Source organism: Phycodurus eques, chromosome 20 (assembly GCF_024500275.1).
Source record: "Phycodurus eques isolate BA_2022a chromosome 20, UOR_Pequ_1.1, whole genome shotgun sequence".
Taxonomy (NCBI): domain Eukaryota; kingdom Metazoa; phylum Chordata; class Actinopteri; order Syngnathiformes; family Syngnathidae; genus Phycodurus; species Phycodurus eques.
Genome location: NC_084544.1, coordinates 2,284,899 through 2,300,408, shown reverse-complemented (window position 1 = coordinate 2,300,408; position 15,510 = coordinate 2,284,899). Strand labels below are relative to the sequence as shown.

Here is a 15,510-nt window from a genome sequence, read left to right as displayed (position 1 = left end):
CCCAAGGGAAAAAAGATGAGACTTAAGTGTTAATACCACTCATATTGTCATTGAATTAATGTAATTTAAAAAAAGCTTTGTAGAGCATTTATTCCGTGTTGCTAGGCGAGTTTGTCCTATTATACTTCTATGATAAGTATTAGTCATCACAATTTGCACACGCACACAAATACAACACAAGTAAGCCAATTAAATCCTCGCTCGTGGTGAAACGGTTACGCAAATTCCTTTCATCGTGCGGTCGTTCATTAGCTCGCCACGGAGGCGTCAGAGGTGGTTACCATGACAACCATATTTTCACGTGATGAGCAAACACCAGATTGACGATGTGAGCGCAATATTGTTGATGCCTTTCAGGCCACAGTTTCACACGCACAATATTGTTTAAATTGTTTATCCATTTATGACAACTGCAAGACAGTTATGCAAAATTATTCACAAAAAAATAAAAATAATAAATCACACCATTGAGGGAAAACGGAATTGTGATACATTATGAGACGTAAGAAGTAATTTTCAAGGAAAAAAACCATAACATTATGAGTCGTAAGGTTACGAGCGAGAAGTCGAAAGTTACAAGAAAAACAATTTATGTTATGAGGATAAAAATGTGTTATATTGCACAGCTAAAGTTGTAAGTTATAAGAAAAAGTCAAAATCTTTATTGGGGGGAAAAAGTTAATTGTCAAGAAAATTCCTATTGTAGAAAATAAAATTTGCACTACTACTACTAAATTTACATTTAAAATAAAAAAAAATAGAGAATTTTACATAGAATGTTGAAGAATTTCGCAAGTTGCAGTTTTAAAAAATTATACTGTTATGAGAAAAAAGTAGAAATATTACGAAATTGAAGTTGTAATTTCTAGAGGCAGTCAGAATGTTACATGACTGAGTTAGTAGAATGTTTCAAGAGCACAAAGTCACAATTTTCAGGAAAAAATACATAATGCCTCAAGATTTTATTTGTAATTTCGAGAGAGAAAAATCGTAAGGTTTTGAGACAAAAATATTTTTCATGAAAAAAAAAAAAAAAAAAAATGTGACTCGTTAGAAATGTGGTTTACAAAGCGACATTCCACTTTGGAAAGAACACCGATGATAATTATGATTACTGTTAATTACAGCCAGTGACTAATAATTCAAATTAACAATAATGGGTGTACATTCATGTTACATTAAGCGCAGTTTAACACTTATTCGATTTTTCACTTCCTTTGTCCCTGCTAAATGATTGAATATTATTGTACATTTTGACTTGGGTCATTTTGACTTGAATGATAATAATAATAAAAAAAAAAGAATCTTTGTTTGAAGCTTAAATAATTTATTTCAAATTATTGTCAGTGCTTTCTTTTCCAACAGCGACTCAACTTTACAATGAAAGCTTCATTTGCGTGGTACCTCTACTTACGAGTGATCAGACTTCGGAGATTTTCGCGGTACGAACCGTTGCAGTTTTTGGGTCTTGAGTTGTGAGCAAAAATGTGAGAACTTCACAACGAACGGCACTCCCAGTAAAGGTTTACTGTAAAACGTCAGCTGGCTAGCAAGACCATTTACACGTATTTAACCAAACCACTTAACTTTGCCTTTAGCCGGCTAGCTGAATGCTGATACATAATGGGAAACACCCTAGACGGGCTAATGAAACTAGCATTGATATTGCTGTACTTGTAAACCTTCAAACAACTTTGATTTGAACACAGGCAGACAGAGCATACAACAATACTCACGGGCATATACTGCCCCCTGGTAGCCAAAGCGCACACACCAGAAGGAGCCGCACAATGGCACAATGCCCATTGAATAATCGCGATGCATAAAGTGTTGAATTCTTGACACTAATGTGACTACCGGAGTGCTATTTTTCAATTTGAAAACATGTTACAAAAAATTGGGTGGCTGTTTTTGGGACACCGAAAAGGATTAACGGCGTTTTCATTCATTTCAATGCAGAAAGACGATTTGCGACACGTGTCTTTTGAGTCGTCATTGAAAACTAAATGTTAGCGGCCAAAGAAGAAGACGGTACGGTTGTGTGTTTTCACGAGCTATTACAGCATCGCCTTCGCTCCTCCTGGGCCTCGCCGTTGTCTCGGCTCACCCCCGACAGCGTGACGGCGCTGATGGAGCCCCGCGTCACCTCTCTGCTGGCCACCTTGCGATGGATCTCTGCGGGGCGCCAGAAAAAAAAAAATAAGAAGGCAGCTTTTTACGTCAACCGAGCAGAAGTAAGGTGCCGAGACGACCCGAGCGTACCCGTCAGGACGTCGATGAAGGCCGCCTCCACGTTGGTGGAGTCCAACGCCGACGTCTCCATGAACAGCAGACCCTTGCTCTCTGAACGCGCATAGCGGGAGCAAAAAGGCAACGTCTGATTGGTTGCCTGAAACTACTAACTTCAGAAAATGTTCGGTAAATTACAAAATTCAAGTTGTCATGAAAACAAATAAATCCATTTGAATACTAGAGACTAAAGCTGGAATATACTAAAATTTTAATTTTTGAGAAGTCGTAATATTACATGATTAAAGTTGGAATTTTACAGAAAAATCTTATTTTGAAAATAAACTTGTAATGAGTCTACATTTGCCATATTCTGTTTTGAGAAAGTCAGAAATTGCAATGTTAAGACACTTTTTTTTTTTTTTTTTTTTGCAATCCAAGAGAAATATATATTACAACACTTGAGAAATTAAATATTAGCATACGAATGTAATTTTCAAGAAAAAAAAAAAAAAAAGTAAATGACGATAAAAAGGTTGCGATGTTTCAAGAATAAAAGCATGAACACCACAAGACTCAAGCGGTAAGCAACATTGAAGGCAAAGTGTGAGCAGGCACCAACCTGCAAAGGTCCTGGCCTCCTCGGCGGGCACGGTGCGCAGGTTGTCCAGGTCCCTCTTGTTGCCCACCAGCATGACCACGATGTGGGGGTCGGCGTGGTCGTACAGCTCTTTGAGCCAGCGCTCGGCGCTCTCGTAGGTCAGGTGCTTGCTGATGTCGTACACCAGCAGGGCGCCCACCGCGCCGCGGTAGTAGCTGAAACGTCCCGTGACAGCTTTTAGCCTTGCAAAAATAATCCCGCTTTTCAATTGCAACATTCAGAAAGCAAGCGCGTTTGCTTCGTATCATTCACACTTTTTTTTTTTCTCCCCTCGTTACGATTTTTTTCTTGAATGTTAAGGGTTTGGATTCTCGTGATATTACATCAGTGTTCTTGTAGTCAACTTTTGACCTCATATTCAGATTTTTTCCTTGATTATATTGCACCATATTAGCATAGTTGCCCAAATCATATTCGAGCTAAGGTTTGCCTTATATCGTCTAGACTTATATGACGTCTTTTTTTTTTTTTTTGGTCATATTATTGCAACTCCCAACCTTGTGATATTTGCTTGAAAATTAAGAATGTGTCAAAATATGATATTTTCTCATAACACTAAGATTTTTTTTTTTTTGGCCCTTCTAAAACACAACTTGATTTTTGTAATATTAAGTGATTTTGTACTGTGTATACCCGTGGACGTGTGTACCCACGCTGAGGTAATGGCCCGGTAGCGCTCCAGGCCGGCCGTGTCCCACACTTGCATCTTGATGGTGCAGTTGTCCAGCTGGACGGTGCGTGTGCTGAACTCCACGCCGATGGTGGTGCGGCTGTCGCGGTTGAACTCGTTCTTGGTGAAGCGCGTCAGGAGGTTGCTCTTGCCCACGCCGGACTCCCCGATCAAAACCACTGAAAAATAGAAAAAGACGCATCAAAAACAAGCCCAAATACACAATAGACTGTACTATGGCTCAACCCAACTGCAGTTAGACATCTCAGCTATAGGGGGCGCTGCTAGCGCCTCCTACAAAGCTAGATGAAGACCGAAGACATTTGGCTCTCGTTTGGATTAAGGATTTTGAGAAAAATATTTCACATAATTAAGTCTGTTTTAACATTGAGCTTTAATAAGAAAACATAAAAATAAACAAATTTTCTCTTCTAAATCCAAATCGCAAAAACAGTTTTTTTGTGGTTTCGAATGAGGAAATTAAAAAAAATATATTTTTTAAATAAAATTTGTTTGACAATGACTGATATTTAATGTTTTTTTTCTAAAGCTGAAAAAAAGAAAAAAACGTTTTTGGGTTATTAAAGACAAAAAAATTTGGAGTTACATGCTTTTTGTTGTGACGGAAACAGATTTTTCAGGAACATGCCACAAAAATTGGGACTCATCGATAACAGATCTTTGTTAATAACTGTCAAATTTTGCGAGTTATGTCTCAAAAAGACAAAACAATTTTTGGTGGCATAAAAAATTAGCTCACAGTTACATTTTTATATATTCTTGACGGTTTTGCGATTGACAGTGATAGTAAAAGCATTTACTTTAGATATTTTTAAACAAAAAAGTGGTAAATGTTTTACATTTTAAAAAATAAATAAAATTTAAAAAAGCCACAAAATTTGTGGTTTCATGCTTTTTATTGGACCGCGACAGCAACATTGGACATTTTTTTTTTCTTTTCTCAATTTTTGTGTTCATCAGTTCTCAAATTTGTTTCGAAACAGATAAAAAAAAATAAAATGAAATTGGAGCTATGGCAAAAATAGCATCTGAAATGACAATACATTTTTTGACAATTTGCTAAGATACTTTACTTGTCCTGTGAGGATAAATTAAGTATATACATGCATTTCGGGGGTATTAAACGAGAACACGATCAGTGATAGAATCGGATAGCACTTTTGTCAAGTTATATGTTAAATCATGCATTATAGGCTCAAGGATCTTAAGAGATAAAAATCAACGCTTCCTTGAAGGCAATTGTTTCGCTTGTGTGCGTTCAGCCGCATTTGATGTCCATTTTGATGATGCCAATCATGGCACCGGGGATCAAAAAGGTTACTTTCACACACCTTCAAACATAATTGCACACGACTGTACAATAGAATCCAGTTCAATCACAGCCAGCACGGACTCACCTTTAAAGACAAAATTGTACGTGTCGTCCGACCCCATGCTGCAATCGCTCGCTCAGGCTCCCTTCCCGATGTGGCGCTGCTAGACATTAGAAGCCCCCCGGAGAGAGTAGAAAATACATCCAGTCCCCTCGTCGCTCCCCCTCCACGCCAGGACAGTGCTGAGGCGGAAGAGAGAACCGGTCCGACCGCATCCATACACTTCCTTCTTTATTGCGGGCTGGCGGCGGTTGTGAAGGGGCAGAGTGTGTCCTGCCCATCCCTCGTCAGCTGACAGGTGGAACCGGTAGAACCACTCGGTGGGGAGAGACTCCACCCAGCCACGGACAAGCTGGGCTGACAGGTGCACCTGCCGGGACCAGCGTGGACGCACCTTGATCGATGATGACATCCATGTCAGCCAAACTGGCTAAACGTTGGACGACCTTTGTTGAAAACCGCTTGTTTGCTCTTATCTGATGTCTATTACGCACCCCCCTCCTTTGACACAAATAATGCTCAATTACAATACCATAAAAAGTTGTATTTGTATGTCCAAACCACACGGAGGCGCGGTTAGATGTTACTTTCGGCTTGAGTCTCTTTGCTCTCATCATCTGGAGAAAGCATTTTTTGGGGGCGGGGGGAATCATGGAAAAAATAAACATGTAAAATACAATTTTGCTAGCTGCTACTTTAGGTTGAGTCTCTTGGTTCTCGTCAGGATAAAACATTTTGGGTGGAAAAAAAATAAACATTTCAAATACAATTTTGCTAGCTAGTTATGGTTGTGTCCCGGTTCTCATTGTTTAGTTTCAGCATTTTGGGGACATCAACATGAAAAATAATCATTTAAAATGAAACCTCGCTAGCTGCTACTTTTGGGTAAAAAATGTAAACAATAAAAAATAAAAAAAATTATAACCCTTGCTAGTTGCTACTTTTGGTTGAGTCTCTTGGTTCTCATTGTTCGGCTGAAGCGTTTTGAGGGAAGAATGTAAAAATTAAACATCTGAAATGATAAAACCTTTAAAATTAGTGGGGTTTTTTCATGTTTAATCATGTAAACAAATTGGTCATTTCATTTTTCCCCTAGACATTCTTTGTGATAAATTTAAAGGTTTATTCACATAAACTATGTTGTCATGTCATTGACATGATTACATGCTTAATGCAGTTTAAAAAAAATAAAAATAAAAATATTGTGATTTGCCACAAAACTTTGCAATTAAACAGAAAAAATGGCAAAAATTTTTTCCACAAGCAACACAAGATAAAAATAAATAAATAAAAAAACATGCCGGAGCTGCGCATTCCTACGCTTGGCTTTCATCATTCCAGCTGAGTGTCGGAGTGAAAAAAAATTAAACGAAATATAACGCGTTCATCTTTGATATAAATTAGGTTCAATCATCCTACTGGCATGAGAGCGCTTTTGCTCCACACTTCCTTTTTTCTTCTTCTTCAAACTCCACTGTGAACTTAACAGCTTTACAGATACCACGTTGTCACAATCAACTAAGACAGGGCGCAGACAGCTTTTGACCACGTTCATTTTTATTTTTTTTAGTACAGTACTGTTAAAAGTTAGTTCCAACATGTTCAATTGGGAGATGGATTTTTTTCCGTTTTGTTGTTTTCAGCCGAGGTCAACAAACAACGCAAAGCCCGAGAAGCAGTTGCCATGGTTACCACAACTACAATGCTGAGTTTCCAGAGAGGAAAAAATAAAGATGACAACCTAGCGCTAGATTTGTTTATTTATTTTTTTTAGACACGTATGGTAGGTCCACCATACCAGAATTGCTTTGTGAGGCCAACTGATTCAACTGAATTTCGTTTAATTTAAATGCGCCTCAAAAAAAGAACAAAAGTAGTAAATCATCAGATTAAAATGAAAGAAAAGTTCATTTTGCTTCATTTGTATTGGCGGTGTCGACCGCGCCAACTGTTTGCGTCCGATAAGTAAAGTCTTGTGATGTGCGGATGCATGGATTTAACTTGAGACCACACCCCCTTTCCACCCAACCACACACACACACACGCACGCACGCACACACACACACTTGTGGAAGTCTCGCATTGAAAGGGAGGACACAAAAGGCACAACAGCGGTGCCTCAGACACACAAAGACACTTTTTTTTTCTTCCCTTGAACCTGGAATGACAAACTACAAGTGTGGAGGGCATCATCCGGAACGCCGCAATTGTGGAGGAAAGCTTGCTTTTATCAAGAACAGAAAGGGGCCAGTCGTATGAACAAATGAGACCTTTAAAGCTAGCGCACGACCACCGGCGATAGCCAATCACGTCAGTGCGCTTTGATCTCTTATAACCCGGAAGGCCGTCCCCACTGTTGTCAATAAACAAATGAGACCACCCAACAAGACACAGAGTGGATGATGGCAAACAAAAAGAGGGAAAATATTGTAATGGGGCAGGGATCCGAGAACAGAATGGAGGTGTCGGATCTTGCCCAAAGTGTCTTTGTAAAGTTTGGGGGGCGAAACGCGATGCTTTTAGTCTGTGGATGTGGGGCGGTGTGCGCGTGTGTGGGTGTGTACGTATGCAGGGCGCCAGTATGTACTGCATTGTGTGTGCATGTGTTTGTGTGCGTGTCTTTACGAGGGCTGCGAGCCCAACAGTCTCTCGATGGCGGCGTTGATGTCCCCTCCGGTGGCGATGAGGGCCTGCAGGTTGGCCTCGCGGTTGATGAAGCCCATGGCGTTCAGCTGGTCCAGCTGGGACTGGAAGCGTACCTCGGGGGTCTGGTTCTGCGAGGGGGAGGGGGCAGGAAGCAAAGGTCATTTTTAAAAGGAAAATACATAAAATGGTGCTTATAGTGGGAGGTAGAGGAATTTTTTTTTTTTTAAGAAGTCATGCCTGGAAATACAGGAATGCTGTTATTCAAAGTGCCCATTTTTAGGGTTATAAGCCGCAGTAATACGGCAGGTTTTTTTATAGGGGAGTAAGAATATATGCCTGTGACTATTGTTATATTGTCTGACTACATATGTTGTTGCACCGTGTGTGTTTAAATGGGTGTTGCTTAATGCGCCACATAGATGCCATTCTTTAGTCCGCCTATGCAATTTTGCATCGTGTGTCAGCAATAAGTTGAAGCCTCTTTTTGGTGAATCTGTTGAAAAATCGCCGCAATCAAACACACGGGTAATTGGCCATTTTTACTGTGAAAGTAACTGTGGGTGACGACTTGAGAGACAGTTCGTGTATGTACCGGTGCGCTCCCTCCCACGCCTCCTCCGGCGAACATTTGGAGCATCTGTTGCATCAGCTGCTGCTGAGTGGCATTCGGCGGCGTCCCGGCGCTACTGGGCGAGGACGCGGGGTTCTCGGAGGGCGCGCTGCCGCCCGTGGGGATGCCGGGGATTCCACCAGGAATCCCTCCGGGAAGGCCGCTCGACATCAAGCTGTCGCAAAAAAACAAGGCAAAAAAAGCCACAGAGACATCGAAAATTAGATGTGGTGAAAATGTCGTTTATGTGTGCGCACTTCTAGGGTCTACCTGGGCATGAGGCCCGGTGCTTCCGTTTGCAGCGTCTGTAGGCCCTGTTGGATCTGCATGAGCGCTTGCATGGCGCGCGGGTTCGTCATCACTGACAGCGCGTCTGGGTTCTGCATCTGAAAACGAACAGGCAATCAAAATGACCCAAACCATAGAAAAACAACAACAACTGCTCAACAACCCCTTTGAAACACAAGAACATGGCTTCCATACCTGCTGCAGAAAGATGGGAAGCTGAGACCTGAACTGTTCCTGCAGCTGTGGGTTTCCGGCAAATAAGGGATTATTCATCATAACCTACAACAAGACACACAATGTATTTGATTAAGCTCTGACCTTGCGGGGCTATGTTAGAGTTTGCGTTAATCATTTGGAAATGGCCACACTGGCTCTAAAATAGCCGCTTCCAGACGAAAAGCCAGACTTCCTGTTGCGTTTTGTTTTTGAGACGTTTATTGTGCAAGTGAGCCAATGACGAGTCAGACCGTCATACTCTACCAATAATGACAAAAAAACCTCCCCATTTTTGCACTCTTAGCATATCTGTCAAGTATAAAGGGTTCAAATTTGGTAGCAATCAGATCAATCAATAAAGACAGGTTCCTTTTTGAAGGACCCCTCAAAATGGCCATAATTAACCTATAAACGCCCGCCTCGAACAAAAATGGCAGACTTCTTGTGTCCCTTGGCATCTTGACTTTTGTTTTGTGAATCTATTTGTGACAAGCAAGCCGACCAAATTTCATGGTGCAGAGTGATACGCTCATATATGTGGTTCAAATTTGGTAGCAGCGCGTCAAAATCTCCAGGACAGGTTCCTTATTAAAAGGTCCCTTGAAAATGAGCCTACAACGGCTGCTTCGAGCTAAAATGGCAGACTTGCAGTGGCTTTTGGGGCATGGCTTCTTGCGGCTTTTATGTGCCCCTTCTCGGGATAAAGTACCCACCTGGGAGGCCAACTCTGGGTTCTGAGACAGCGACTGCATCATGCTGCGCATGTAGGGAGCGGACAGCATGTTCTGCATGAGCTGAGGGTTTTCCGAGATCTGCTGCAAGAGGCTCTGCATGCCCGGACTGTTGAACATTCCTGGAAAAACAACGTTTGGTTAGCCGACAGGTTGGCCCTTTTAAAAGTCACACGTCTCCGACTTACCGTTTCCCAGACTGCTGGGGTTGACGCCCAGCGGGTTGGACACGGTGGGGTTGGTGCCTGCGGCGGCGGCGCCGGTTCCACTCGCCGTGCCGCCGCCGCCGCCACCGCCGTTCTCCGCGGGGTTCGAGGCGTTGGACGGACCCCAAGGGTTGGGCAGGGGCTCGCGGTTCTCCGTCCGCGACGGCTGGGCGCCCGACTCGGAGCCGCCGCCGAGGGCTGAGAAGGGGTTGTTGCCAAACTGCAGACAGAGGTTCAACATATTAGACGAGCTAATTTCCGCAATTGCAAGCAGTTCAAACTGAATCTAGGAATTACATGTGAATGCTGAAGACGCTTAACTGCAATGCTGGAGAATTAATTAGAGATGTAGAATCGAGAAGCAGTTGCCATTAGGGGGGAGGGGGGAGGAAAAAGCTGGGGAGAGGTACATTAGATTTTTTAAATTCTCTTAATTTGGGAATTTTCTCATGGAAAATGATGTATTCTTCCAAAAGCAGAAACGTTCGAACATTTGATTGAAATGGGGATCCTAACGTTGGAATCATTTGAATCTGTACAGTAATGTTGAATTTTAGGTTTTTATTTTATTACATTTATTAAATATTTTATTTAAATTACATTTATCAAAAATGTCCATCAACCTGGGATTTTTCTCATGGTTTTCCATGTTGAGAAGTTTTACGTTGAAATGATTTGAATCTTTTGACAAACGTTGAATTTAAGGGTCAATTTGTAAAACGTCTCCTTTTACAAAATGGCTTTGTGCAAATTGTGGAATAATGGCTCAAGTGAATCCCGCGAATGTGAAAAATTGTTCCCGGGATGTCTTCAATGAGCTGAATCTTTTGATGGAATGATTGGAATCGGTTGAGAAATTTTCAATTTGAGGGGAAAAAATCGCTAACTTAACCTGCGATTTGTACAATTTTAATTTCTATTGTCCCCTTTTCTTTCTTTGTGCAATTTTGGGGAATGTTGAACTTTTTGAAGTTAGCATGATTTAGTACATTTGAGGTTAAATTTGTTCAATTTCCACATTAATTAGAATGGTTTTGTTTTTGTGAAAATTTGGAGATTATGGGAAAAGCGGGATGGATCCTGGTTATGGGGAAAAATAGTTTCATTTACTAAATATTTTCTCATGGGAAATGTGGACTACTTCTAAAAGTAGGAATGCTGGAAGTGTCGAACATTCCGAAGCTGGAATGATTTCAATGGTGTCTTTATACGGCTACTGTTAATTTTTTTTCTGCATGGTTTGCTCCCGAAAAGAACACAAAACTATTTTGTTGCACTCTCTCTTAAAAAAAGAATCCGTTATCCAGTCAATGGTTACCTGCTCTCTGGCCGCGCTGAACATTGGCTCCTGGATGTCTGTGTACATCCTGCGCAAGGCGTTGTAGCCACCCGGGATGCTCTCCAAGTTGCTGAGCGCCCGGTCCTGGTTGCGCATCATCTCCTGCATCATGGCCGGGTTGCGAGCAAGCTCCATGGTCTGGAGGGAGGGAGACATCAAGGGAGAGAGTCAAAACCAGTAGATCAAGGCTTTCTTGGGGAATGACTCCTGGAGAGTTTCTTCACCTGTCTCATTAGCTCAGGGTTGTTGAGCATGTGCGAGATCTCTGGGTTGCGCTCCATCAGCTGCTGCATCTGGGGGTTAGACACGATCATCTGCCGCATCAGGTCCGGGTTGGACATCATGTTCTGCACCAGCGGGTTCTCCATGATCTGCGAGAGCATCTCCGGGTTGGACATGAGCTGCCGCTGCATCTGCTGCTGCAGCTCCATGAAGTTGGACGTGCCCATCCCTAGGCCCGCCAGGTTGGACAGGTCGCCGAAACCGCCTGCGGGAAAGAGAGGGGGATGCGGGTGAAGGCAACGGTGCATTTCCTCTGAGGCGGTCACAGGGAAACTGACGGACTCACTCAGTAGGTTGGGCGTCTGAGTGGGCGGCGGGGCAGAGCCGGCCGTGGAGGAAGGCGTGGTGCTTGGATTGGAGGCATCGGTGCTTCCTGCAGGGGTGGGCGAGGAGCTTGAGGCTGAAGTGCTGCCTCCATCTGAGACCCTACACGCAAGATGAGAGCAAAAAAATCCATGCACTTCGTATTTTCAAGAAGGGTGCAAATTGTGGTTTAGTTTTTACACATATAGCATAAACTAATGTGTTTCTCGCAAAGGTGTATTTACTAATTTAGCCTAGAGGTGTTCATCAGGCATCAACCTTGTGTCCACTTTTTTTTTTTTTTTTTTACTTTTATTAATGAGCTTCCCCTTATTTTTCAGATTGTTCCGTTCAACTGTATCCTGATTTTATTTTTACACCTAAAAGCCCTCCTCTTCGCAAATCTAAATTTTCACAACATGACTTTTTCTGAGTTGTATATTTATATTAGGTTGCTCTTTTTTTCCCACACCGTTGTACATTTTATGACATACTTGAGTGGCTTATAATTTGTGGGACCCCATAGCAAATAAGATGTTGCATCTCTAAAGGTTTATCACACATAAATCATTTTCAATAAAAGTATTTCATAAAGATGTTTTTAACCCTCAAATAATGACATGCACAAACAACGACATTTTATTAGATTATATTGTCAAACGAATATATAGACCCTAGCGGCGGGGGATTTATATGACCAAAATGCATTTTTTAGGAATACTATTAAAAAGTGTAAACTGGTATTCTACCAAATAAAAAAAATAATTTTACAGAGAAAAGAAATGAAGCCGACAGGGCAGAACAACTAAGCAGCCATGCTACGGTAGGTGCTTCTGTTTTGGTTACCAACAGAATTTGTAAAAGTATAGCTTTCATAAACACTTTACCCCGCCTGGCTAGTATTTGGCTTGTGTGGCGCCTTACTTCTGAGCCGTCTTGATGACCAGGTGCACAGTCAGGCCATCCTTGATGCCGTGCTGGCTAAGGCTGTCGCCGTCCTTCAGGATCTTGCCAGCAAAAATCAGAACCAACTGATCCTGCTTGGCTTTAAAGCGCCTGGAGATCTCCTCCTTGAACTAAAAGAGGGATGACAGCAAGCAAGGACATATGCAATTCATAAAAATAAATCATTTTGGTTCCGAAATGTAGTTCTAGCATTCGCTATTGTGTACAGGTATCCTAATAGCTCCAAACCCAAACCTGAAGCATTTTTTTTTTTTTTTTTTTTTAACAACAGATGCTTTGGTGCCCAAGTGACAGAACATGACAGTCAGTGAATTGCAGGGCACAAGGAGAAAAAAACAACAACTCTAATTCACACACATGGACAATTTTACATCTTCAATTCACCCAAGAATTTTTGGGATATGGGAGCAAGAACGGGGATCCGAGATTCTACCTCACTCGGTCGCCGTGCTAACCACAACAACACCGTGCTGCCAGAAAAAGATAGTCAAGGGCAACCAGGATGACCCCTGAACCGAGTTAAATGATTTACAACACAATTTATGCTACTTAGGAGTCCTTGAAATACAAGCTTAAGTAACTTTTCTTACTTTATTCCTGAGTAAGCAGGGTGGTTAACTTTTCAAGATGATGGCTGCAGAGAGATCTAGTTGACTATTGGCAGTGGTGGTAGTTAACAGCTGGTAAATGTACGCTACAGTATGTGCCCAACTTAAGGGACTTTTTTGTGATGTACAGAGAACATGCACCTATTCTCAAATTTCCCTACTCTACCAGCATATTTTTTCTGTGGATCCTATTCTTAGCCATTCTGTTTGACACCCCAATTGAAGTTTACTTACTGTAAAACTCAACACACAAATCAAATTACATATGTTGTATCGTAAACCAAAACCATAATGTTTTACAAACACATAGCTTCACCACTGCTAGCTTACACATAGTGAAAAACACCATAGATGGGCTAACAAAAAGCACCAATGTTGCAGTATGAATATTTAAATGACTATTGGAACACAAACCACTACAACTTAAACACAAATAGATATGACGATACTCACAGGCATATATTCGTTCTACCCAGTGAAAAAACAAGTAAATATTACTGCAACTTTAGTGTGACGTTCTTCTTCGGGTCTTTTAATCAAATCTGTGCGTGTTATCTGCATGGGTGTACCATACTGCCACCCTGGAGGCCAAGGCGCACACAACTGAAGCAGCACAAATACCTCCAGGGGATAAGATTATTCAGTGTATAAGAACAGAACACAACTAAATGTCTTTATAGGGCACTTTAAAAAACAATGGCAGCTGTAAAAAAAAAGATTAAACACAAAACAATAAAATATAATAAAAATGATTATTATCCATCTGTCCATCTTCTGTACCGCTTATCCGCACAAGGGTCGTGGGCGTGCTGGAGCCTATCCCAGCTAACTTCGGATGAGAGGCGGGGTACACCCTGCACTGGTCGCCAGCCAATTGCAGGGCACATATAAACAAACAACCATTCACGCACACATTCACACCCAAGGGCAATTTAGAGACCTCAATCAACCTACCATGCATGTTTTTGGGATGTGGGAGGAAACCGGAGTGCCCGGAGAAAACCCACGCAGGCACGGGGAGAACATGTAAACCCCACACAGGGGAGGCCGGATTTGAACCCCGGTCCTCAGAACTGTGAGGCAGATGTGCTAACCAGTCGTCCACCGTGCCGCAAAATGATTATTAACAATATGCTAATAGATTTTTATTACACGTTCAATCAAAGCGCAACAATATTTGATTGTGTGTAGGTTGATTTCAGTGAAGCTGATGCAATGTTCAATAAAAGTAAATCTTTAAAAAAAAAAAAAAAAAAAATGTTCCTTAAAATTGCAAGACATGGAGGCATTATCAAGTATTGGTACTCAGTATCGGCTAGTAATCAAACAAGTACTTGTACTCGGTCTGAAAAAAAATATGATATTGGTGGAACCTTAGTTTAAATGACTAGTATAGGCGACTATTTTAAAAATGGGCAGGTTAATATTTCTCAAATGGTTTAAACTGTGCTGTAGGGAAGATTTTAATCCCAGCTAAGTAACTCCATGAATCTTGAATGTTGAGATACACACGATTTATATTATCTACTCATGGTCATTACTCCTAATTATCAAGTGTTGCTGTGCAAGTGCGCTTCAACACGTCGTCAAGCCAACAGGCGCTGCAGAGTTTCCCGATTCCGGTCCCCGGGAGGCGGCATGAACCATGACTCAGTCAGTCAGTCACTAGAGAAGGTTCCAGACAAGCGAACGCCGCCATTCGCTTTTCCGAACGTGGAACGAAATGGTGACAATTCGCTCGCCCCCCCCGCCAAAAAAAAAAAAAAAAAAAAAAAACACGCACATGTACTCGAAGGCAGCCCAACTAGTGTTTCTTACCATCAGGCACTGTGTAAATCGCAAGCGTCAGCTGACACTACATTGACGACACGGCTAGCGTTGAGTTAGCCCAGCGGCTAACCGGTTAGCCACAGCGCAAATTGAAACGCGACTATACCCGTCTGTTTAGTACACATAATAATGAGAACGCTATATGTTTCTTATTATGAACAGTTGCAGTCTCAGTATTACACAAAATAAAAATTAACAGTGTCGTACTTAGCCGGTAAGCGCGGCGTCGACGCTAAGCAGGCTAGCTGGTTAGCTGAAGTTGTGGGCATGACGCTCGCTTCTGTCCCCCCCCCCCAATCACACGCACCGAGCCCCCGCCCGCCCCCCGGCCCTGAAAAAGCTGCCACAAACCTGCGTGACTGACGAATCTTCTGCTATGGCGATTTCCTCCTTGTCTTTGGGGGTCTTTACGGTGACCTTAATGATGGTTCCCTCCGCGGCGTCGGCTTGATTGTTGTTGTTAGCGGGATCTGCGGCGCCCTGGTCAGCCATCTTTACTCCTCCGATGGGAAGCAGCTCGCGACTAGAGTT

The 15,510-nt window shown here is 42.1% G+C and overlaps 2 protein-coding genes across 3 annotated transcripts; both read right to left on the bottom strand.

The window, feature by feature from the left end:
• On the bottom strand, window positions 1-5,912 carry LOC133395493 (ras-related protein Rab-25-like). The gene is made up of 5 exons (XM_061664450.1): window positions 4,979-5,912; window positions 3,544-3,739; window positions 2,852-3,045; window positions 2,263-2,343; window positions 1-2,175 (listed from the first exon to the last, which is right to left on the bottom strand). Exons 1-5 carry the CDS (start codon window positions 5,013-5,015, stop codon window positions 2,048-2,050), a joined length of 636 nt encoding a protein of 211 aa, XP_061520434.1. The 5' UTR covers window positions 5,016-5,912; the 3' UTR covers window positions 1-2,047.
• A 578-nt stretch (window positions 5,913-6,490) lies between these two features.
• ubqln4 (ubiquilin 4) lies at window positions 6,491-15,492 on the bottom strand. 2 transcript variants are annotated; one of them, XM_061664449.1, is made up of 11 exons: window positions 15,331-15,492; window positions 12,500-12,651; window positions 11,559-11,698; window positions 11,215-11,477; window positions 10,970-11,128; window positions 9,634-9,871; window positions 9,428-9,567; window positions 8,694-8,777; window positions 8,481-8,596; window positions 8,193-8,385; window positions 6,491-7,728 (listed from the first exon to the last, which is right to left on the bottom strand). In XM_061664449.1, the coding sequence occupies exons 1-11, from the start codon at window positions 15,469-15,471 to the stop codon at window positions 7,576-7,578; spliced, it is 1,779 nt and encodes a 592-aa protein (XP_061520433.1). In that variant the 5' UTR covers window positions 15,472-15,492; the 3' UTR covers window positions 6,491-7,575. The 2 variants fall into 2 exon arrangements, with proteins under 2 accessions (XP_061520433.1, XP_061520432.1); XM_061664448.1 differs by having other exon boundaries at window positions 11,215-11,698.
• Window positions 15,493-15,510: the final 18 nt, after the last annotated feature.

Coding starts and splice junctions, on each gene's coding strand:
- LOC133395493 (XM_061664450.1), bottom strand. CDS start 5,015: ATGGGGTCGGACGACACGTACAATTTTGTCTTTAAAG. Junction 3,740..4,978: donor GTACAATTTTGTCTTTAAAG/GTGAGTCCGTGC, acceptor TCTATTTTTCAG/TGGTTTTGATCGGGGAGTCC. Junction 3,046..3,543: donor TACCGGGCCATTACCTCAGC/GTGGGTACACAC, acceptor GGGACGTTTCAG/CTACTACCGCGGCGCGGTGG.
- ubqln4 (XM_061664448.1), bottom strand. CDS start 15,471: ATGGCTGACCAGGGCGCCGCAGATCCCGCTAACAACAACAATCAAGCC. Junction 9,872..10,969: donor TCAGCGCGGCCAGAGAGCAG/GTAACCATTGAC, acceptor CTCTGTCTGCAG/TTTGGCAACAACCCCTTCTC. Junction 8,386..8,480: donor GCACCGGGCCTCATGCCCAG/GTAGACCCTAGA, acceptor TTTTTGCGACAG/CTTGATGTCGAGCGGCCTTC.